The sequence below is a fragment of the Semicossyphus pulcher genome, unplaced genomic scaffold, assembly GCF_022749685.1.
Source record: "Semicossyphus pulcher isolate SPU_LCO1_2020_fin unplaced genomic scaffold, fSemPul1.0.p SCAF_25, whole genome shotgun sequence".
Classification (NCBI taxonomy): Eukaryota; Metazoa; Chordata; class Actinopteri; order Labriformes; family Labridae; genus Semicossyphus; species Semicossyphus pulcher.
In genome coordinates, this window is record NW_027211699.1 from 8206299 (window position 1) to 8229233 (window position 22935).

At 41.8% G+C, this 22935-nt stretch overlaps 3 protein-coding genes across 3 annotated transcripts in view; 1 reads left to right on the forward strand and 2 right to left on the reverse strand.

The window, feature by feature from the left end:
- Positions 1–1252: 1252 nt before the first annotated feature.
- Positions 1253–3653, forward strand: LOC138604008 (galactosylceramide sulfotransferase). Its single transcript, XM_069675808.1, has 3 exons — positions 1253–1371; positions 1525–1830; positions 2744–3653. The coding sequence occupies exons 1-3, from the start codon at positions 1253–1255 to the stop codon at positions 3651–3653; spliced, it is 1335 nt and encodes a 444-aa protein (XP_069531909.1).
- A 1158-nt stretch (positions 3654–4811) lies between these two features.
- On the reverse strand, positions 4812–12422 carry LOC138604075 (cysteine protease atg4da). Its single transcript, XM_069675911.1, has 11 exons — positions 12272–12422; positions 10360–10590; positions 10176–10259; positions 9917–10090; positions 8409–8697; positions 8259–8323; positions 7978–8105; positions 7731–7809; positions 7569–7645; positions 5684–5803; positions 4812–5544 (listed from the first exon to the last, which is right to left on the reverse strand). Exons 2-11 carry the CDS (start codon positions 10550–10552, stop codon positions 5371–5373), a joined length of 1383 nt encoding a protein of 460 aa, XP_069532012.1. The 5' UTR covers positions 10553–10590; positions 12272–12422; the 3' UTR covers positions 4812–5370.
- Positions 12423–12563: 141 nt separating this feature from the next.
- The window catches only part of mast1b (microtubule associated serine/threonine kinase 1b), a 46054-nt gene continuing 35682 nt past the window's right edge, over positions 12564–22935 (reverse strand). The window contains exons 16-27 of the mRNA XM_069675746.1: positions 21264–21429; positions 21069–21170; positions 19166–19288; positions 18723–18832; positions 18450–18610; positions 18094–18353; positions 17783–18007; positions 17376–17605; positions 16817–16939; positions 16598–16731; positions 16319–16506; positions 12564–15929 (exon numbers count right to left, since the gene is read on the reverse strand). Coding sequence (XP_069531847.1) covers positions 14293–15929; positions 16319–16506; positions 16598–16731; positions 16817–16939; positions 17376–17605; positions 17783–18007; positions 18094–18353; positions 18450–18610; positions 18723–18832; positions 19166–19288; positions 21069–21170; positions 21264–21429 — 3459 coding nt within the window. The 3' untranslated portion in view covers positions 12564–14292. The remainder of the gene's footprint in view (positions 15930–16318; positions 16507–16597; positions 16732–16816; positions 16940–17375; positions 17606–17782; positions 18008–18093; positions 18354–18449; positions 18611–18722; positions 18833–19165; positions 19289–21068; positions 21171–21263; positions 21430–22935) is intronic.

A 22935-nucleotide genomic window follows, 5' to 3' on the forward strand; every position in this document is an offset into this window, starting at 1 on the left:
CTTTGCAACACCACCGTGTGTGTGTGTGTGTGTGTGTGTGTGTGTGTGTGTGTGTGCTTGTGCGTTGATGCCATAAGCAGCTTTTCCACTGAACACGGTTTTGGCTGTACTTGGCTCTCCTGAACTCTACTACTTTGAATTGGTACTACCAGGGTCGGACAAAGCACATTTGGTGCCTATCCAAGCCCAAAATGTGCCCTATTAAAGATCTCAGTTTTATTTTATTAAAAGACTTTTGCTTAACAGGCTATTTAAGCAGATATAACTAAAGATAGTTAAACTGAATAAGGGCCTGTGTCCACTAACTGCATGCTTTGTGCTGGCAGCACCTATTTTCTATACAAAACCTCAGCACAAAAACACCCTCAGCATCAGCTGTTTTTGTGTTGCTGTGCTCACAGCAACTTTTGTCAATGTCACTTCTCCCTCACCGACCAATCAAAATTAAGAAGGGGCGGGACTTCTGTTATCAACATTGTCAACAACAATGGCGGAAGAGAAGCTGATCCTTCCGTATTTTGGAGGATAGAGATGCTGCTAATGCCAGGACACGATTCCTTTCCATTGTTTAAAAGTTTTTTGTAACAATTTCTTGTATAAAAGCAAATATTAAGCATACAGAGCAATTTAAAACACAACTCATAACCTAGCAACAGTAAGTGCCGGTGAGAAGTGCTCTGAAATTGAGGTTGTGGGTGCCGCCAGCACTAAAAATGGTTAGTGGACACAGGCCCTAAATATGCTAAATGCAACCATGTGTTTATTTAAACTTCCTTCTGGTCTTCTAAAGATACAAAGGTGCAACACATTATGTTTCATAGCTTTACAGCTTAGACTGAAAAATGAACATGCCTGGCTCCTTGGCGTTTTATTTTGTTTAAAATATCCAATTTAAAAAGTAATTTAATAGGCTTGCTATATAGTATTCCACATAGTTATCGACTGTGTACATATATTTACAACCCAAAAAGCTCATACATTGTGTTATTTTTTATCTTTAAAGGGTCCACCATCATTCTCAATATTATGTGGTAATTTTCTAAATGTCCATATGTTATTTTCCATGATTAACTCTTATTTACTGCTGCAAGCTGGTCGCCCTTTGACAGGGACTGATCAGCTTAAGAAGGTCAGGTCAAAGGTCTGTCAGTGGCTTTAATCTGCAGAGTGGACAGTCCACTGCTCTTCACAGAATGCTGGCAAAGAGAAAGCCACCAAAAGACACAATCTGGTCAGACTGGACTGCTGAGAAATGACCATCCGCCGGCTGGCCAGCCAGCTCTGGAGATACCGGGTTTCGGGTCTCATGTTGACCTTAGGGGTTACCTGTCTGCTCATACTTGTAGGTACTCATTTGTTGCAGCATTCAAGGTAAGTTACACCATACAACTCACATCCATCTGCAGTTGGAATCTTTTTCGTGACTGTATAGGAATAAAATTGCACCACAGCAGTTGGCACCATATTATGTATATTAATATGGATAATTTTGCTGAATCCTTGTATTTTCTTTTCTTTCCGAAGCCGCCATGGTAGACACAAAGGTTGGACTAAGAAGCCAGTGAAGGATAGAGCGCAACCAGCTGCCAATCCTGGCTTCTCTAGACCCGACAACCTGCACCAAGACCGCAAAAGAAGAAGCGACACTCCAAAGGACGGCAGTTTTTTGAAAATAATGAAGCCAAGGACACAAACTCCTGCTGTCGTTTTCCTCAAAACACACAAAACAGGAAGCAGCACGGTCCAGAATCTGCTGTTCCGCATGGGAGAACGGGACAAAGCCACATTTGCTTTCCCTCATCACACCTACCAGTTCAACTACCCAGACAAGTACGAAGAACTATACACCATATTCACATGACAGCCATTTTCCTTTGACATCACGCTCAAATGCTGCAAATCCTAGCTAATATTATTAATATACATTACATGACATACTTAACGCTAGCTTAGGGTTAACTAGTTTAGCCTTAAGGTCATTAAGATACAGTTAATAATAATAATATTACTGTGGGGTCAAAATTTACACCTTTTCTATCATATCTTACAACACTATCAAACGGTAATGATAGCTAAAAAGTGGTTAAATGCTAACATTTGCTGTTCTCTAACTGTAGCTAATGGGTTCTTATATTTGTAAGCAATCAACCAAATCCTAGATAAAATTACCGTTTAGCTAACAATACTTTAAACTAGCTGAGATTAATGTTAAATAGTTAGGCTGTAAGTTAATTTCTAATAGAGTTAGCTCAATTTTATTACTTAGAGTTCAGAATAGATGCCTGTAACACTATCAAATGGTAATGTTAGCTAAAGAGTGGTTGAATGCTAACATAAGCAGTTCTCTGACCATAGTTAATGGCTTCTTTTACGTGTTTGCAAGTTAACAGTAACTAGCTAACGGTTTGGTTGATTGCTAACATTACTTTAAGCTAGCTTAGGGTTATGCTGACTAGCTAAGCTGTAAATTAATGTAAAATAAAGTTAGCCAAATAATACTGTAAGCTCAGAATTTACACCTTCTATCGTATCTTGTAACTATCAAACGACAATAAGGGTTAAATGCTGTTGTGTGATATTAGCTAGAGGTGCATTTCAGCTTCCCTTCCCGAGCAAAACAATTGAGGAAAATTGACTTGTGAATATAGTAAGATAGTATATCTGAATAATGGTTCTGGTGTTCAGTAGTGTGGTGTAATTGTTGAAGTAAAATTCTGAATGTCTTTCCTTGTCCTGGTTTCAGATTCAGGGCAAAATTTGTGGACGAGTTACCCGATGGCTCCTCTCAGTATGACCTCCTTTGCAGCAACATGCGTCTGGATGTTGGGCAGCTGAAACAAGTGATGCCACAAAACGCCATCTACATCACCATCCTGCGTGAACCTCTCAGGACATTTGAGTCTGTTTTCTCTTATTACACCTCCACTGTTCCTGCTTTCATTTTAGCCAAAAAGGTCGCAGAGACATCAGGGCACAAATCGGCATTGTCTCTTTTCCTGGACTCCCCAGATGCATTCTGGGACCCGGAAGAGCCTGGAAATGGCCTGGGAAAGAACCCAATGAGCTTTGATTTAGGTCTCGACAACCAGCAGTGGAACTCTACCTGGCGGACTGACCTGGCTCTGCTGGAGGACACCTTCCAGCTGGTTATGATAGCCGAGCATTTTGACGAGTCCCTGATCCTCCTTGGGGGTTTGCTGAATCTGGAGCTTGAGGAACTAGCATATGTCTACCTTAACGTTCGCTCCCATCAGGATGTTAGTCCGCTAGATGATGACACCCAAGTCAAAATCAGCACCTGGAACAGCTTGGACGTGCTGCTCTATGACTTTTTCCTTCAGCTCTTCTTGGAGAAAGTAGAAAAGTATGGGCTGGAGAGGCTGAACAGCGAGGTGGCTCTACTGAGGGCAACCATTGACAGAATTAGACAGAAATGTGTGGCCAGGAAGGGAGTGCACCCTGTGGAGCTGGAGGATTTAGTAAGACCTTGGCAGACTGATACAGTCACCATCTTGGGTTATCAGATACGGAAGAACCTGACCAAGCAGGAGCAGGGATTCTGTACTCGTCTAGTACTGCCTGAACTTCAGTATCACACCCATCTGTATTTCCAGCAGTATGGTCGAGACATGAGAGCTGTGCCTACAGAGTAATGCGTGTAAAGGGCTGTACAAAAGTAGATGTACTGGATGTGAAGGAAGGTTGTGTATTTTTGCTGAAGAGAATATTGTTTATTTTTCGGGGGGATCATGGTATGTTTGTACTTTTACAAACTCAGAATTATATTTTTTATCATTGACTCTGGAGTGATGATGTTGAAACCCTTAAGCCCATTAGCAGCAGCAGGTTTGATTCTGGCGTGGGCCCAGCTCACACATTAGCACTCTTAGTTCCTGTAACCACTAAGTAGCGCTTATTTAACAAGAGGGAGAGTCCACAGCCATGCACAGTGATGCTCTGACCTAAAAGCAAACCTCAGCCTGCCAACATGCTGCTGCAAAGAAGATATGATGTTTACTATGTTCACTATCTTATGCTAACTAATGCTTATTTGCACAAGACACTATGTTCAGTTGATATTGCTGCAAGTTTGAGGAGTATCCTGATAATAAAGGGAGCTTAAACTTGTGAAAAATGAACTTTCCAGTGAAAATCAAGTGTTTAACTTTGTAGACATCTCCATGTGGTGTTCTTCATGTGCTACAAGACATATCAGGGACAACATCAGCAGTCATCTCCATGGCTGGACCTGTCTGCTAAACTGCAGTGTACCAAGGACAGGCTGAACAACACGTTTTCAGACCTAAGGAGGACGGAGTGACGCTATGCAGATCATTATGTGCAGAGACAGACAACCATTCACACTCACACCAACGGGCAATTTTAGAGCCACCAGTGAACCTAACGAGCATGTCTTTGGACTGTGGGAGGAAGCCGGAGCACCTGGAGGGAACCCACGTGTGCACGGGGAGAAACTTGCAAACTCCACACAGAAAGGCCCGCTACGTCCGAACTGGGATTGGAACCAGGAGTCTTCTAGCTAGGAGGCAACAGCACCAACCACTGTACCACCGTGCAGCCCAATGATATGTTTACCCCAAGTATTTTGTTCTAGATATTTGGGGGAATTGCAGATTTTTTTGTCAAAAAGTCTTAAAACATATAAACACTGCAGAGGACTTTCCTAAAAAATAAGATTCTCTCTCCCTTGCATATTTAAGTAATCGTCACACATCCCCTAAAGGCTCAAACAGCAGCACTAAAATCAAAACCACACCTCATAAAATATGTACAACAGAATAACAACTGAGTTCTTTGTTGATCAGAAACTGTTTATTCATATAGGAGACAGCAGAAACATCCCAGCTCATGAGAAAATGTCAGTATATGTCGACCTTTGCCAGCCACAGTACAATAACCATACAGTACACTACATCTGACTTCTCCAGCTCCGTGCTTCTCATGTGAGTCACATGTTTACGGAGATCTAATTTTCGGACCTACTGAAAGTAAGCACATCTTGTCCCTTGACATTTAACAGTGGAAGACTGTGTATCTTATTGTGATACTTGCCTTACGTTACTCCCTGGGATATGTGATTATTCTGTTTATACTCTGTTTAATAGATTAACTAAAAAGACAAACTGATATAGTATTTATATTTTCTCTTCTTAAAACAATAAATAAAAACACAAACAAGCAGAAAACAGCAATAAAACACAGTGTGATTATTATACCCGACTACTCTTCACTGAGAGAGACCCTGAGGTTACTTCATGTGGATTGTTTGTTCGTACGCTCTGCGCTTTAACTCACTTTACCTGTCACAGTAAATCGTGATTGTTAATGACTGTTCAAACCTCCTCACGATCACAACAGAACAAACTCGTCCAGGCTGTTGCTGGGGACGACTTTCCTGTGTTCGCTCTTCCTCTGGATGTACGTGATGTTGTTGGTGGATGTTCTGTTTCCCTCGTCTTCCACCCGACTTCTTCCTTCTACAAAAATAAACATGGGGTACGTCCCTGCAGACGTGGAGAGAGCCTGTGGGAGACACAAGAACCAGTTCAGGGACCATTCAGAGACAGGTACTACCTTCTTAATGTTTGAGACACATCTGATTAAACTGTCCTGAAGCTTCACAGCCAAACGTTCCCTGAGCAGAGATAAACCAGTCACATACCTCGTTTACAGCTGTGCACACTGATTCAAAGTCCTTCTGGCCTTTAGCATAGAATCCAATGGTGCAGCTGGGATCCATGCGAGAGAAAGACATCTTCCTGGGATATTTACAGTGAAATGACTGCGAAGCAAAAGACAAGAATACTAATCAGGACGTGGTCTCCTTGGAAAGGGGAGGAAACTAGTTAATAAGCGTGCACAAAGGTCTTAACGGATACATGAATCATCACGCATTGATTATTGTAATGCTCTCTCTCTTCACTGCCTGCAGTCTGTACAGAATGCTGCCGCAAGGGTACGATCAAAGTCACTCCCATACTTCGATCCCTTCACTGGCTCCCTGTTGCATTTAGACTCCAGTTCATACTTCTCATTCTCTCTCACAGATCCCTTCATGGTCAGGCCCCAGAATATGTGGCTGAACTTATTCACCCCTATCTGTCAACTCACCCCCTTCAGGTCAAGCATGCTAAATTTGCTTTCTCTTCCACGCACCAACCTTAAGACCAGCGGTGATGGAGCTTTTCAGGCCATAGCACCCAAACTTTGGACTGCTTTGCCCACATCCTAAAACATAGAAACATACCTGTATAGACCGGCATCTGGCAACCCACGTATTGTTATTGTACTGTGTATTTTGGGTTTTAAACCGTGTACGCTTTTATTTGTGTGGCTTATATGGCGTCGTATCGGTCATGTTTCATATCTCTGTATGTGATGTCAATGTAAAGCACTTTGTGACCTATGTATGTCTGTGAAAAGCGCTATATAGATAAACTTAACTTACTTACTTGATAATTAATAAATAGCATTAAGGGTTTTAAAAAGTAAAAAGATTGAATGACAGTTTGAAATCACAGAGAGAAGCCTGAACAGTCAGCTAACAGTAACGGATAAATGTATAAAACAGATGACTAAATTAAACAGCTGAGATCGTTAGCTAAATGGATAATGGTTTAAGTTGCTAACAGTAACGGATAAAGTGGTTTAAACATCAAAAGGTGGAGAAACAGTTAAAATTGTAACAACAAAAAGGATCAATGGTTTATAGCTCAAAGTAAAAGATTACAAGTTGGACGAAAATAAATGATTGTCTCAGTTGCACAGAGACGTCTACACTGTAACAGTTCAGATAGCAAACTAAACAGTGTAAATAGTTAGTTAGTTAGAGAATGGTTTAATTGGCTTACAGTAAAAGAAACACCTAAAAGCAATAGACAAACTGTTAGCTTGAAGTAAAAATCCCAAAGATTTTCATGTAAATAAATGTCTGTTCAGTCTAACACAACGGTGATTGAGCCCACTGATGAAAGCCTTTGCATTTCCATCAGCCAGCAGTGGTTGGTCTGCCAGAGAGGGTAGGCGGAGCTAAGCGGCTGCTTTTCCGCTCTCTGCAAGTGTTGTGAGTAAACAGTAATCTACTGTGGCTGAACAAACAAAGAAAAGATGGATGACTACAGATACAACTTCAACAAGAAGTGAAAATCCAAAGAAAAAGAAACAAACTCGACGCTCAGATGAAGCAAACAGTCTGAAAAGGAAAGCGACCGTCAGCCAGGAAAATCAAGAGTTACAACCGGAGCCAACCGTGGACGTCACACATGCAGCACTGTCTGGATATCTGGGAAGTGTGCTCCTGCAATTACCGTTTATCACCATAAGAGAATGAAACTGAAATGTTATCACTTTAAGCAGTGTGTCACTTTATGATTGATAGGCCTTAAGAAAAGGTCCTTCTGACTGAAACTTGAGTCTTTTTCTAAAAATAAATCAATGGTGAGGTGAAAAACTAGCACAGGACTCATTATCTCCGTGTGTCACAGCTGTCACACCAGGAAACGAGACAAAAGGGAAAGCAGAAGATGAGAAAGGTTACTTCCTCTTACCTCTAAGGGAAAGTTCTGCTTGGTTAAATCCACTGTGGGCCGACAGTAGTGAGGGTCCAAGTACAGCAGATGGTCATCTTTTCAACAGCAAAAAAGTAGAGTGAAAGGACTGACATGAAACAGCTGAGAGCGTAGTTATGATGTACACTGTGCTGCACGTACCCTGGAAGCCAACGAAGAACAGAGAGTGCTTTGGTTTGCCCCCGATGATTCCAATGCAGCACTGTAACGTCAAGAGTTTCTGTGGAGAGGAACAGTACCTTTAAGATACTCATTGTTTGCCTGCTATAGAACAGGGATTCCTCCACTACTACTTTGAAAGCCACTGGTGTTAAACGCTTCCCTATAAACTACTCAGTTTACACAGGACACACAGAGGGAGTAAAAACATTCAATATTGTCTGAATACTTTGACGCAAGTGATGTAGGAGGGGTTGAGATCTTGTCCTCCGAGTCGCACAGGAACAAGGACGATGACAGACTTCCAGGACTGAGGAGAAGGCCGCTCACACAACCGCTTCACGTCCTCTAAATAGACTGAAAACACAGACAGATAGAAGAGACAGTGACATACTGATACCAGCATTAATGCTTTTAAATAAGCCTGAAGTACGAATTTATCTCTCTAGTTGTACAGCTGTGAGCCCATAAAAAGAGAGATCAAACACACTGATGAAAGACATCACTCACTGGTGCAATCCTGTGCAACATATACGACTAGATTTGGAACGTCTGCGGAGGCCGCCACAGCTTTCCTGGAATAAAATATGATCAAAGTTTGGATGTTACATCTTAATAAAAGCTGGGAAGGTTAACTGAACTCATCACTTCATGTCTCACCGGAGGATATGCGCCGCAATAGAAGGTCCATACCAGTCCCCGGCCTTCTTCCCTGAGCTTTTACCCAGCTCCACCAGCTGGTGTATCCCGAAGGGGGCCGTAGGATGGTCTGCAAACCACTTCACCACCCGTCTGTGCGAAGCCTCCATCGGTCTGTCCAGGCGGGAATCCAAGCTCAGTTTTCGAGCCCTCTTATCCGTCTCTTCCTCTGAATACAGTCCTCGCTCTGTGCTCACCGGGAGGTCCATGTCATCTTTGACCGCATGTTGGCTCGCCGACCAAGTCCAACCTCAAAATGACGTCAAGATGACAAAATGTGAGTAAAATACAATGCGACTAAAATAAGGCCCCAGATATCCACTAGAAATGGGTTTATCGTGTCCTGGAAAGGCTGCTTTGTTTCCTCTGTGGCCTTTTTTCTCTTGACATCACACTCGGAGTGGTAAAACTAAACTGCTGTTTTAAAGTTGTACTGCTGTGTAAAATATTTCAAGTCGTAGGGCCATATTTGAAGGTAAAACAACATATCTGATAACTGTTGTTTGACAAAAGCGAGCTGTCAACCAGTTAACAGCTAAAATTACCATTAGATGTCAAACAGTAGAATAGAAATAGGTTTAATTTCCACGGTAATATAAATTAGTTTATAGCAATCTAAGCTCTCACAGTGCTGATAGCTAGTATACAGTAATGTTAGCTATTTATCAGTACTGTTAGTTTACAGCAATTCTAGCTAGTTATTAGCAAGGTTAGCTAGTTTACGGTAATGTTTGCAAGTTATCAGTAATGTTGGCTAGCTTACGGTAATGTTAGCTAGCTTACAGTAATGTTATGTATCTTACAGTACTGTGAGCTAGCTTACAGTAATGTTAGCTAGTTATCATAATGTAAGCTATCTTACAGTAATGTTAGCTAGCTTACAGTAATGTTATGTATCTTTCAGTAATGTGAGCTAGCTTACAGTAATGTTAGCTAGTTATCATAATGTAAGCTATCTTACAGTAATGTGAGCTAGCTTACAGTAATGTTAGCTAGTTATCAGTAATGTTGGCTAGCTTACGGTAATGTTAGCTAGTTATCAGTAATGTTAGCTAGCTTACAGTAATGTTATGAATTTTAAAGTAATGATAGCTAGTTATCAGTAATGTTCGGTATCTTACAGTACTGTGAGCTAGTTAACAGTAATGTTAGCTCGGAAGTGGTTTATTGCTAATGCTAGCTCTTTTCGATTATTTGTCTGTAACTAGTTAGTTAGCATCATCAATTATAATTATCATAAGTTGTTAAACCTTGAAATATGGCACCTTCCATTTCAGTGGGATGTTTTATTTCTTTGATATTATTTCTGTAATCTATTTGACTACTTTGGTTTCTGGTCCCTTATTTTACTAAAATATGGTGTCTTGTAATCTTGTTTCAGGCTGGGCATTTTTTCATGCACGACACAATTTAAAAATCAATCATATTCAGGTATTGAACTAAATTGCAGTGTGCTGAAGTGTTGTCACCTGGTGGCATCAGGTGCAGCAGGAGGCCTCGTGCCAGCAGCATCTGCCCCGTCCGCAGAACACAACCCCAGCCGCTGTCGGTGGTCAGAGAGGCACCTGCAAGCGGAGGGAAACCCCGTCTGTACGTCAACCACAGGAGGGACGTGAAGGAGCGACGGAAACGCTCTCTGTCCCCTGAAACAGTCGCAGAGCTTGAATTAAAAATCGCTCACTTCCTTTAAGAGTCTCAGGTTTCATTTCAGGTTGTACAAGGCCTCACCTTGATCCTTGAGCTCATAGGACTCTCCGAGCATGATCACAGGAGAGCTCTTGCTGAATTTGGATTTCTGCTTCAAGGACCAGCCTGACGCGATACAGGGGACAGAGAAACAGTTTTATCTCACAAAAAAAAAAACATGTCTGTACACGCCGTGTAGTTATGACACCAAAGAGATAACACACACCATATTTGACACTGTTCCATGCTGAGACCAACTTGGATTTGAGTTTGCCTCCATCTTCTGCCTCCTGCTCCACAGGGCTCTCTTCCAGGTGCTGTGGCTCAGCATACTCAGAGGAGAGGAAGAGCCAGTCTTCAGTCAGGTCATCCTCAGGGGACTGGCCCTCACAGCAAGCTGACGAGGAGCTGGGATTCATAACAAGCGTGAGAATGTGCTCCTTATCTCCATAGCAGCCTGTGCCGAGTTAAAGGGAACATAAAACAACATTTTATACATGTGACACAAAAACCCTGATGGATGACGCAGTAAACTGAAGTCAATTATTCAGCTTTGACGCAGGTTTGGCGCTGGAACTGATGGGTTAATGTCAAGTACAGCTAACTTAATAATTTGCTGTGAGAGTAACTAAAGAGGGAAGCCATGTGACTGCACCGTGTGACTCAAGGAATTTCAGATATGCTGCTTTAGTTGAAGCAGGAGGTTATTGGCAGACTGTTCTCACCCACATTTGTCCTGCTCTCTCTTAAACTGAACATTAGTACATACAGGATTACTGCAACACGCTGGGGGTAAAGTGTACTGTATGTCAGCAGCGTAACTTTACAAACTTAACTCAAGTAAAAAAATAACAATGTAAAGTACTTCATTAAAGTTTAACGTCCTGAATTGAAAATGTTACAGTAAAGAAATCATATCACCAAAATGTGTTTAAATTCAAACTATATTACAGTCTCAAGGTCCAGATCAGAAACAGGGCAATACGTGGAATAAATTGCTACAAAAGCACAATAAAAGTTCATAGTGTAAAAGTAATTCAGTTAGTATTCATTCTGCAGAAAAAAATGGCTCCTGTGAGTGAAATATTAGATATAATATTATTAGATTGTTAATACGACTACATGTGTATTTTAGTTCAACTCATGAGTAAGGCTCCTCTTCAAAAGGTCACAACAAGATTTGATCTGAGTGGTCGTGTGATGGTTAATGAAATGGGAAACAAATATTAGATAGATCCCTTCTCTGGGCCTAAAACTGTTGTTTAAATGGATCAATATGACCCTAACCATGTTATTGGTCAAATTCCAAATAAGGCTGGAACCCCAGGTATTCAATAAATATATAATATTTTTCGATAAAATCTCAATCTAAATCAACAACTAGAGACTAAAGCTGTCTGATAAATATAATGAAAAATAATGAAGTAAAAGGTACAATATTTTCCTCTGAGATGTATAGAGTAGAAGTACATAGCTTAAAATGGGAATAAAATAAGTCCAAGTGTCTCAAATTATCATTCGCACTTAGTTTCCACATAGCTGAAACGGTTTCCATTCTTTTCCATGTTCAAACGCAATAATTAAAAAACCCACATGAAAAATGAATAAGAAAATCTGAAACAAAAATAGAAGTGGCAATATTTTGAACTCATGTGGTCCTTCTGTAATGAACCTGCTTCTATATTTATCTCACACATCCGCATTCACTTTCTTTAGTACGCGATACTTAGTCTACTACATGTTTGTAGAGCGAGAAAATACAGTTCTCGTTTAACAACGTAACACATAAGTTCGCCATTTGTCCTAGTCTCCAGGAATATTGAATAACATGCCACCCTAGATCGATGTTGATTTAAAAAACACATATCATGCAGACTTTGTGATAGTTTCAGAAAGATAAGTAGCCTACGTCTCAAACATCAACTTACTTGACTTACAATGACGCGAAAAGTAGCGTCGAAAAAATACATAAATTGTTCATTTTACGATCAGACGTATGCGACCAAACGTATTACAATTATCATTTTCTGATTTCTACAAACTAACTTTAAAGGCATCCAAACTCAGTCTATGTCTTGCAGCTAAAATGAAAGGATTTATGAAATTACCCAAGAATGACAGTGATTTTATTGTTTTACCTTAATTTAAGCGTCGTCACTGTGTCTCCTTTAATTTAAGAAATTCATTGTATGATTTTCACTGAAGTTTCCTGTCTGTTTTCGTGTCGTTTGAATCAAAGAAGCTGCAGAAAATCATCGAAAAAGAGCAGCGCAACGAATTTGCATTTACTTCCTGTTTATACTCGTTACGTGTTTGCACTGCTGCGATTGGTCAACAGAGGACCAATCAGAGCGAGCCTCAGGTTATCCTTCAGTCTGATCACATTTCATGTTGTTCTAGCTCAAGAAAATCAGACCAAAACAGGGATTTCTCTGCATTTTATTACATTTCTGCACTATAGGCTTTTTTTGCATTGGTTTTCACAACAGTGGCTATTAAATATTCAGCAATGAAATGGACAACAACAGTCAGCGATAGCTGTTAAAAAAAAAAGGACTTGGACAAATGACAGCATTATTACAACTCCTGACATATGGAATGACAGCTTCAAAATCGCACACTATGGGGGTTGCCACACAGATTTGGTAGATTTCTAAGTCTAAATGTAAAATGTATAAATAGCTAATTTCAGTAGTAAAGCAGAAATTCACCAACTGATGATATGTAAAAAAGTTTGAATAAATAAAAAAGTTTAATAAATAGAACAAACAATAAAATAAATATATAGGACAAGTAAATAAAAATATTTGACACAAAAGAAAGTGCAATATTCTTACATCACACACTAAAACACAGATGTTTAATGGTCAGAAATGGGGTTAATGTCTGATCATCACTATGTATTAATGGCTGGAATAAAGACTTTGCAGGTTGAAAAACTCATCTGAAATTGACTAAAATGTGTTGTGACAATGTGACAGAATAATAATGTATGAAATGGATCTTTCTTTTTGTAAATCAGGACTCTTGGTGTCGTGTGATGTCGTCCACAGGGTGGCAGTCTAAGACAAGTCTGAGAGATCATCTATCTGCGATACACAAGAACAAACACGACCTCAACACTAGGATGCTCTCAACATTATCTACCCCTGGCTTCGTGTGTATTCTACTGCTAGATCACATGACGAGGGCGCTCAGTTTTATGGAACTGGGCACTGTTGGATTGCATATCATTTTATACATTTAAGTGTAAACAAAACAAATCACATTATCTTTAAATAAAAAGACTGGCACTTTCCTTCACATAAAACAATAAACCGTACATCTGCAGAAATAGAAAAAAAAGTAGTGCGACTTCCACTTCTGTGGTCCTTTACACACTTTGTCAGCCTGATATATATCATTGCACATTTCACTACGATGAATGTAAAACATTTAAAACTAAAGGTGTTTGCTCGGCTTATTGCAACCCTTTCCCGTCTTCTCTTTTCTTTTTGAGCACAATGTAAACGAAATAATCGGGGACACCTAAAAAAGTGGCGTTATTACACATTGCATAGTGTCCCTGTGCAAGTTCAACTACCTCTTTCTTTCCCACTGAAATTCAGCCCTTAAACTGATCTGAAGCAAATTGATTCCATCTCTTGAGCATTTTGGTGTCTTGGTCCAGTTTCCAGTACGTCTTTTATTCTCATCGAGCCTGAACTCTTTCAGTAACTGAGGAGAATACAGTATGTATTGTTTTCTTACTATTCTAGCTCAACTAAACGATGGCACTGGAAATGTTATTAATGCCCGTTTACGACAGAATCCTGCTTGTTCACATAACGTTTACAGTTCACCTGTTCTTGAGAAGTTGTTCACAGTGATCACTACCTTTAGGTCTTTGTCTTTTTTAAATATTCTGTCATTTTTACAGTGTCAGACATGCATTAAGACATTTTCTTTTCTATATACAACACATTTTGAACATACAGAACATACACGGGCCTACAATATGATACCATGAGCACACTTTCTCCAACAGGGCTGATGCATCTTTGTTCATCTATTTGGTGTTTCTTTCATTTAAGTCCCCCATCCATTCATGATATGTCAGTGTGATGCTACAGAAGAAGGCATTACATGGGAGAGTTTGACGTGTTTTTAAGCTCTTTTATCACCAGTGATGTTTGGAGCTGCGGCTGTTTCCTTTATCGGACTGCATGGCGCTCGCTGAGGTCGCTGTCTGACCCCCCCGGCGGCCCCCTCCAGACGTAGCCTCTGCTTTCCCTGCCGCGCCTCCTCGCTTCTCCTCACTTGCTTTAGAGTCTTTGACTTTGACCCCTTCTTGCGATCCGGACTTCATCGGCCCGAGCACTGTTTTGGCGACGCTGGTGAGCTGGGTGACGAAGCTGGCTTTATCGCCTGGAGACATCTGGCGAGACTTGCTGGAGAAGGGCGACGCCGCGTTAGAGGAGGGCGACACTGGATTCTCCTCCAGGACCTCCAGGTGGGCCCGCTCCTCCTTGGCGCCGCGGTAACTGCTGGACAATTTCTCCGCTTTAGGTCTGGCAGCGGCTGGGACGTGAGCTGCAGCGTGGGTTTGGACCTGGGTGGGAACAGGAGGTGCAGGTGCTTTGACCTTGGTGGTCTCTGTTGTTTTATCGCTGCCGCCCTTCTCTCCTCTCTCTGAGCCTTTACGCTGCTTGGCCAGCTCTGCAGGCGATGCTTTCTGCACGGTTCCTTTCTCTGTGCCTGCAGTGGCTTTAACTTTGTCCTCAGTGCTCTCCTGAGCTTTAGCTGCAGGTCGGCTGTCTGTCTGTGCACTCTGCTGCTTACTGTCCGGCTGCTGGATCTTCGATGAGCTCGCCGTCGAGATTTTCTCACTGAGTTTACTCTTGCAGACTGTCGCCTCAGAACTTGAGCTGCTTGCACTTTGAGGTTTGTCTCCGGCCTTCAGCTTGGCCTCTGCAGCAGATAGACCCAGAGCTGGACTTGGCTTGGTCTCCACTGCAGACACAATCATGGTTTTCTTTATGATCTCAGCTGTTGTTTTACTTTCAGCAGCATGGCTCTTGGATTCAGCTTTAGTGGTCATGCTCTCAGTTTGCTGCCCTGCGAGCTCAGACGGTGTGGTTTGGGTGTCTTTCTCCTTTGTTGTGAGCAGCGTGTCCCGGCTGAGCGGTGACTCCTGTCTTCCCATCCTCCGAGCCGGCTTCAGGCCTCCGATCTCCCCTCCCATGGGAGGAGAGGGTGAAGAAGAAGATGAAGGAGATGGAGGAGCAGGTCCGTTCTCTCCTTCCATCTCGAGCAGACTTTGGAGGCTGTGCTCACAGTGGAAGGACTCCCTCCTGTAGTCCCCGTGCGCCACCTCCAGGCTATGCTTGCGTAACGACACCCCGCCTGTCAGAGGAGACGGTGAGGATGATGAAGACGAGGAAGAAGGCAGAATCGGGGCTCCCAGCTTTTCTGCCGACTGCACCCGCTGCAGCAGGGGGGACCTGGGCGGCTCTGCGCTTTTGGGACGAGGGCGTGAGACAGGAGGAGAGGAGTGCAGCTTGGCAGGAAACGTCTGAGTGGTGTTGGAGCTCCCCACCGTGTGGCCGCTGAGAGGCGGAGGAGAGGAGGTGGTCGGGGAAGGGGTGTGAGCAAGGGGGGACAGAGGGATGTTGCCGGCAGATTTGCAGCGTGCAGAGCGGTACTGGCGGTGAAGTTTGGGAGACAGGCCGTGCAGCGAGCTCGGCCTCATGTGGTGAGAGGCGGCAGGGGAGTTGGGGGTGCTGGACGCTGGGGAGCTGCTCTGGGAGGAGGTGCCTGAGGAGAGGAGGGAAAATGTTCAATCACAAGATCACTCTTCTGGTTCTTATACTTTTGAAATATTCATGCTCTTCCAAAAACCATGCAACAGATCAGGACAGCAATGAAAAAGAGGATGATTAAAGAGCAGATGAACAACCCTGCAAATCACGTTTTTGCTGACATAAAGTGTTTAAACTTCTAAGCCTGTTGAAGTGATGCTGTAGCGCTTTAGTGTGTTTCAGAACACTGTGACATCACTGTTGGGTCAAAGGTGCACAAAGCACATTTTCATGAAACTTCCACCCTCATAGGAAAGTTAAAAACTGCTGCAAAGCTATTTTAAATCCAAAAACGTTCTGGCCAAACTAAGTGATTATTTAGTATTCTTGGCCTTCCATACTGACCCAGGTAAGAAGACTCAAGAGCTGAGCGGTAACTCTGGGTTGGCGATCGGGCGGAGAGGTTGTGTGTGGGGGATCCTGGCAGACTGTCTCCAGATGAAAGCGAGCGGTTCAAAGAGGAGAGGCTCCGGCTGGTGTGGAGCAGGTTGGACTGCTTGGTGATTTTCCTAAACAGGGAGCTGCGCTTCTTACTGTAAATTATAGAGAGGAGAATTAATACAAGAAGAGCATGTAAGATGATGTATTTTGGTAACCAAGTGCATGTTTTTTGCAGTAACGCACTCTTGTCCCTCCTTGGCTGCCGTCCTCTTGCTGCGGCGTGCCATCTTGGATTTATAGCTGGACTTGCGGGCCGGACCCACTTTTATGGAGGTGTTCTCAAATGGAGTAGTTGTAACTGTCACCTTGTTTCCACTCTGTAGATTAAAAAAAGCATAACTCTATCTGAACCATCTTCGATAAATTGTATATGAATGGATAAGGCAGGTAGGCAGTCCTCACTTTCAGGATGAGCTCCACCACCTCAGTATGGACCAGACCGTGGACGGACTCCCCGTTCACGTGAGTGATGAGGTCACCAGCACTGAGTCCAGCGTCCTGGGCCGGACCTCCATCCTCCACATGCTGCGATTACAACAAAGGACTTGATTAGACAGATTTATGCATTTACATGGAATCGTATAGCAAAGATCAAAGCATGTTTTAAAAGACTTCACATGGTGTTCCACAGGGTTCCATATTTGGCCCACTCTATTTTTTATTATACATGCTTTCAGTAAGAAAACATACTTTATGGCAACATGGTGTAAAATTCTTGACTTGACTAGTAACTTCTTTTACTAATTGTATATTGTTAAGTTGGATTTTAACGCTTCTTTTTGGCACTTTTGACTTGTTTATTCAAGCTGCATTGGATATATGAAATCTGCCCTAAAAATGATCATTATTATATTATTATCAATGGAAGTAGAAGTAGTTGCAGAGGTTGTAGTAGTAAACATATTCCTTTAACCACATTGACATGCTAATTAGAGCCAAAGAGAACTCCGCGTTCACTCACCCAGACCATGTGATGAACGCTGTAGACGTCACTGTCTCCCATGTAAACCCTGATCGCTCGGAGGGTGAAGCCGTACTTCTTCCCAGAGCGGTGGATGGTGATTGGAGAGTGGATGACGTTGACCATGGGAGAGTAGTCTCTGCTGGGAGAAGAGTCTCGGGAGGACGGGTTGGAGGAGAGCGAGCGTGGAGACATGGGGCTCGCGAGAGGGGAGGCGCCATGTTGCTCCACTGAGGAGAGAGGGAAATAGATAAGGTTACAGAGGTTTACAGACTTAAATATACCAGACTTATTTGGTGGAGTGACTCATTGCAGCTATAAGTCTGCTACAGAGAAATAGCAGGTCTTACAATGCTGTAATTGACCAATCAGAATCGAGTATTCAGTCATATAAGTATTGCACTAACCGGCAGGAATGATGACAGACAAAGCGGTAGCAGAAGCAGATTTGATGACTTTGGTTCCCGGCCGGGAGTTACGTTTCTCTCCTTCAGCTGAGAGCTGCTGGTGGCGAACCCTCCGCAGCACCAGGTCGGTCGCCGCCCCGCGGAGCCCCTGTGGGTCTGGGAGCCCCAGAACAGCAGCACTGCCTTGCAGGGGAACTGATGCATCAGCAGGTCTCAGAATCTTGTCTGTGACATAAAACCAAACAATAAATAACTGCTCTTATCTTTTATTGTAATCAGAAACAGGTTTCACAAATCTCATCCTGTCTCACCTCCAGCTGTGAGCCCGTTGCTGTCTTTCAGTAACGGTCTCTGATCGCTTTGAGAGGTGACGGCGCTCATGGCTCCCTCCAGTGACGCCCCCCTGGCCTTCACTGGAGGCTGCCTGCTGGGGACAGGCAGCTCAGAGTCGACTTCCAGAGGGGAGGCCAGGCGGTGTGTGTCCATGAGGGCGGAGAAGCGCCTTCGGGCCCCGGACGGTGGGCTGGAGTCACTCTCAGTGAAGGAGGACTCGGAGCAGGACAAGCGCTTCCTGAAAAAGCGGGGATGAAGTTACCTTAGATGAAATTCTATTTTTGTGCTGTTACCTGAAAGACTTTCTGCACTATTTCTTGTTGTCTTCACGTACATCTCAGGAGACCCGGTCCTCCAGCTCTTGTCCCTGAGGGTGAAGCTGCCGAGGCTTTCTCTCTTGGCCACTCGCTCCTCCCTCGGGACCTTGTGCTCCCTCAGAGTCACGCCAGGATGTTTATGCTCCAGCTGGGACAGATGCTCCATGCTGCTGTACACCTGCAGGTCCACACAAGGAGAGAAGTCAACATTATTTTGGGCTACAGCTGTATTGTTATGAGGGCTGATGAATTCTTTGTGCAGCTAAGAAGAGAAGAAGTTTTAATGAGACCTTGCTGAAGCGAGGGGAGCAGGATGAGAAGCGATGTATCTCCACGGGCTCATCGTCGTTGGCATCATCCTCGTCGTACGACTGCACGTGATGGTAGCGCTCAGATCGAGCTAGAAAAGAAAGGTAATAACATATCAGGTTTACAATGGGCAAATATTCAGTGAAAAGAGGCATTATTATGAACACAAGGGCAAAAAGCTCCAAACTCAGGCCGCCCTGCTCGTGTTAAATTGTGTCATCAAAGTTTAAAAACGAGCATCATGCTAACAACTGCCTCTCGACATTTACTGTTCTTCGTCTTGGAAACATAAGAGACTTAATGAGGTTGTTGTGGCAAAAGAGCGCCTTGACTCAGACGTCCCTGAGTTGTTTTGATGAATAAGATTTTCCGAAGCTCAGAGGGATCTGCGGTCGGTGCCTCTGATCCCAAACAGCACACTTACTGTCAAAGTAACTGGTGTCTTCCTCAGACTCCAGGTGGGGAATGAACTCTGCCTTCTGTCTCAGCAGGCTGTTCCAGTTCACCTCCGTGAAGAATGAGTGCTGCCTCACTTCAAAAGGACCACCTGGAGGGAAGAGGAGATAGAGAGAGAGAGGGGGCAAGTAAGAACTGCAGCCCTAAAGCAACCAGAGACACTTTGACCCAAGTAGAAGTTAACCTATTTGAGTAAACTGAAGTTGTTAGCCTAAAGGCAGGATGTGAGTGTTCTAGGTCAGGGATTTTAAGTGTACGTGTTCCACAGTGGGTACTTCTCAAGTTTATGGGGAGAAAAATTGCAGTTGAATTAATAAAAAACATCCACACATAAAATCTGAACATCCCGTTTTGAGTAAACGAAATTGAAAAAGTAGTGAGCAATTGAGCAGAGAAGTTCAAACTGTTAGCTACAAGTTGTGGATATATCGTTAAAACAGCTAAAAAAAATTTAATAGTTAGCTAAAAGAAAAGTTTAGTTATCCATTTTAGCTTACACTTTTGGCTAGCTTATTTTAACTGTTAACATTACTTTTAGCTTATTATTTCAATGGTTTATCCAGTATTTAAAACTTAATCCTGATAGAAAATGTTCTGATATAACGCTACTTACATATATACTACCAGTCAAAAGTTTGGACACATTTTTCCATTCACTTGTATGAGAAAATGTGTCCAAACTTTTGACTGGTAGTGTATACAAGTGTATATATATATATATATAACTATTTCAACTATGTATCCGTTACCTCTAGGTATTTTAAACATTATTTATTTACAGAACTTTGTGACATATTGCTTCTGGTCTACGTTAGCTAATTTGAATTGTTAACCATAAACTAAAGTAGTTAGCTTAATGTATAATGGTTTAAATAGCTAAAAGCAATGGGTAGTTTTCCTTTTTAGCTAATATATATCAACTGTCTTCTCATACTTTTTGGCTAACTGTTTAAACTGTTCCCTTACTTTAGCTACTTAAACCGTTAGCCATTTAGCTAAGGGTTTGAACTACTTCTCCATTTTAGCCAACTTTTTCAAAAGTCTAAGAACTATTTAAACAATTATCCCATACTTTAGGGATAGCTATATAAAATAATATCAATTTAGATAACTTTCTGAAGTTATGCTACTTAACCATTTAGCTGACTTAAACTATTAATGCCTTACTTTTAGCTACTTAAACGGCCATTTAGCTAGGATTTGAACTACTTCTCAATTTTAGGTAACTAATTTCAAATGTTTACCTTTAGCTAACTATGATAACAATTATCTCATATTTTGGGGATTGACACTTTAATCATGATCTATTTAGATAACTTTCTGAAATAATGCTACTAAACCATTTTAGCTAACTATCATAGCTTTTGGCTAATTATTCAAACCCTTGATTACATAAAGCTAACAATTTGAACTGCTTATCCATTTAGCTATATAAAACATAATCCATTTAGATAACTTAATAATGCTACTTATCAGTTTTAGCTAACTATCATAACTTTTATCAAATAGCCTACTACTTATCAATTTAGCAAACTATTTCAGCTGTTTATTACTTTGTTTTATTTAAAACACAATCGTTATGTTTTGATATAATGCTACTTATCCATTTTAGCTAACCATTTTAGCTGTTAAACATTAGCTAAAGTAGCTAGCAATGGTTTAGATAGCTAAAAGTCAACAAAAAGTAATACAGGAAAAAAGTTGGAGTAGTTGGCAAACCTTTTCAACTGTTTAATGTTAGTCAAAGTAGTTAGCTAAATGTAAGTAAATGTTAGTTTAATTAGTGGATGAACAGTTAAGATAGTTACATATTCATACTGTTACAATAATTCTGTAGTTAGTATTAATGTGTATAAATGTAGGTGACTGACCTGTGCCCAGTCGAACCAGTGGATTTGTCTGCAGGAGGGAGGAGATCAGGTTCTGGGCATCAACTGGGAGAGCCTCTTCCCCTTCTGGCCACACAATGTCATCTACGAGACACAGAGAGGAGGAGCAAATGATAAATACACCCCTTAAATTTTGTTAGCAGCGCATAGTGTGCATTCAGACCTCTGATATCTCACCTGTAATGACCTGTCCGAACAGCTCCTCCGTTGTGTCTCCAAAGAACGGCACACAGCCCACCAGGAACTCATACAAGATGATGCCCATAGCCCACCAGTCCACCGGCTTACCATAACCTTGTCGAAGAATGACCTCTGGGGCAATGTACTCCGGAGTCCCACACACCTGAAGGACAACACATGAAGTCTTTTAAATAACACACACTCCTGTCCTTAAAGCTTGCTGTTAAATGAATGATGGATGTTGGTTCTGAAATAAATATACAGTAGACTCGACAGACTTCAGATTATTGACCCTGAGGGAGAAGCACACGTGTATGAAGCATGCACGTTTCATCCTGGCTTAGTAAATCACCTCAGAGATGCCAAGGCAAGATGAAAGCCCCGGTGAGGGTTTTCATGTGCAAATGTGTATGCACTGAATGCAAACAGATTTCAGGCCACCATAATGCAACACGAAGATATAATGAGGCTGAGATTCAGAGCACGAGCGCCAAATTAAAAGCTTGAGAAAATAACAGACGTGATCATAACAACTGAAGAAATACTGGACTATTGTCTGCCAACTGTTAACAGTCTAATTTATTCATGCTTCAGATATGCGTGGCTCACAATGGCTGGGGATATCTTAGCATGGAAATGAAGACATCAAAGGACGTATTTAAATATCACTTGGATCGTGATGTGTACTGAACAGTCTGTACAGTCAAAAGGATACAATTTATACCTACATTGCTAATGTGATTATTTAATTATTTGAATTAATTCAAATCTACTTACGACTTACAATAATAAATAACAAGCACATAGAGGTGGCAAACGTACACACTTTCTATACTTAAGTAGAAGTACAGATACTTGTGTAAAAAAAGACATGGGTAAAGAGGAAGTACTGATTCAACTCCTTTACTCAAGTAAAACTAAGAAAGAACAGGCTCTGAAATGTACTTAAGTACAAAAAGGATTCCTCTGAAGGACAGTTTACCGACCACTTCTGTGCAAAGCTAACTAAACCTCACAATAATAATAATAATAATAATAATAATGATAATTCAGAGACGATTAAAATTAAACATTCTAGCTTAAAATAAAATAAAACTATATCCTGCCAATAATGAACATTAACTTGTAGAGTTGTAACAGCACCAGGATTTTGAACTTCAGCAATACACGATACCTCTTTTGATAGCAAACCTCGGCACACTAGGATAGTTTTCTTCTTTTATTATCACTGGACACTGTCCGGTTCAGAATAATAAAGACTGAACCGAACTGAGGTCCCAATCAGTGAAGGCATCGTAGAGACCAAAATAAAAATAACCAATAATTCCCCTCACATGCATTAAAACTAAAGTAACGAGCCTGTAAGGAGTCGAAAGTACAGATTTTAGTGTTCAAATGGTAAAAGTAAAAAGTTGTCAGAACAATAACTACTCAAGTAAAGTACAGATAAAAAAGCACAATAAAAATAATTTGTTTTTTTCCAAGCTGTAACCTCCAGGGCTGAGAAATGAAGCCAATGTGGATGTGACGAACCAGCAGTTCCTTTGAATGGCCACTAGAGGCTGGCTCCAAAAGTGAGTCAATCCCCATTAGGCTCCATGTTAAAAAGCCCAACTTTACAGCAGACTTTAACACGTTTACAGCCTGGTACAATAAATGGTTTCGGTCT

Coding starts and splice junctions, on each gene's coding strand:
- LOC138604008 (XM_069675808.1), top strand. CDS start 1,253: ATGACCATCCGCCGGCTGGCCAGCCAGCTCTGGAGATACCGGGTTTCG. Junction 1,372..1,524: donor CATTTGTTGCAGCATTCAAG/GTAAGTTACACC, acceptor TTCTTTCCGAAG/CCGCCATGGTAGACACAAAG. Junction 1,831..2,743: donor CAGTTCAACTACCCAGACAA/GTACGAAGAACT, acceptor TCCTGGTTTCAG/ATTCAGGGCAAAATTTGTGG.
- LOC138604075 (XM_069675911.1), bottom strand. CDS start 10,552: ATGAATCCCAGCTCCTCGTCAGCTTGCTGTGAGGGCCAGTCCCCTGAG. Junction 10,260..10,359: donor ATGGAACAGTGTCAAATATG/GTGTGTGTTATC, acceptor GTATCGCGTCAG/GCTGGTCCTTGAAGCAGAAA. Junction 8,698..9,916: donor GCTGCACCTGATGCCACCAG/GTGACAACACTT, acceptor CGTCATTTTGAG/GTTGGACTTGGTCGGCGAGC.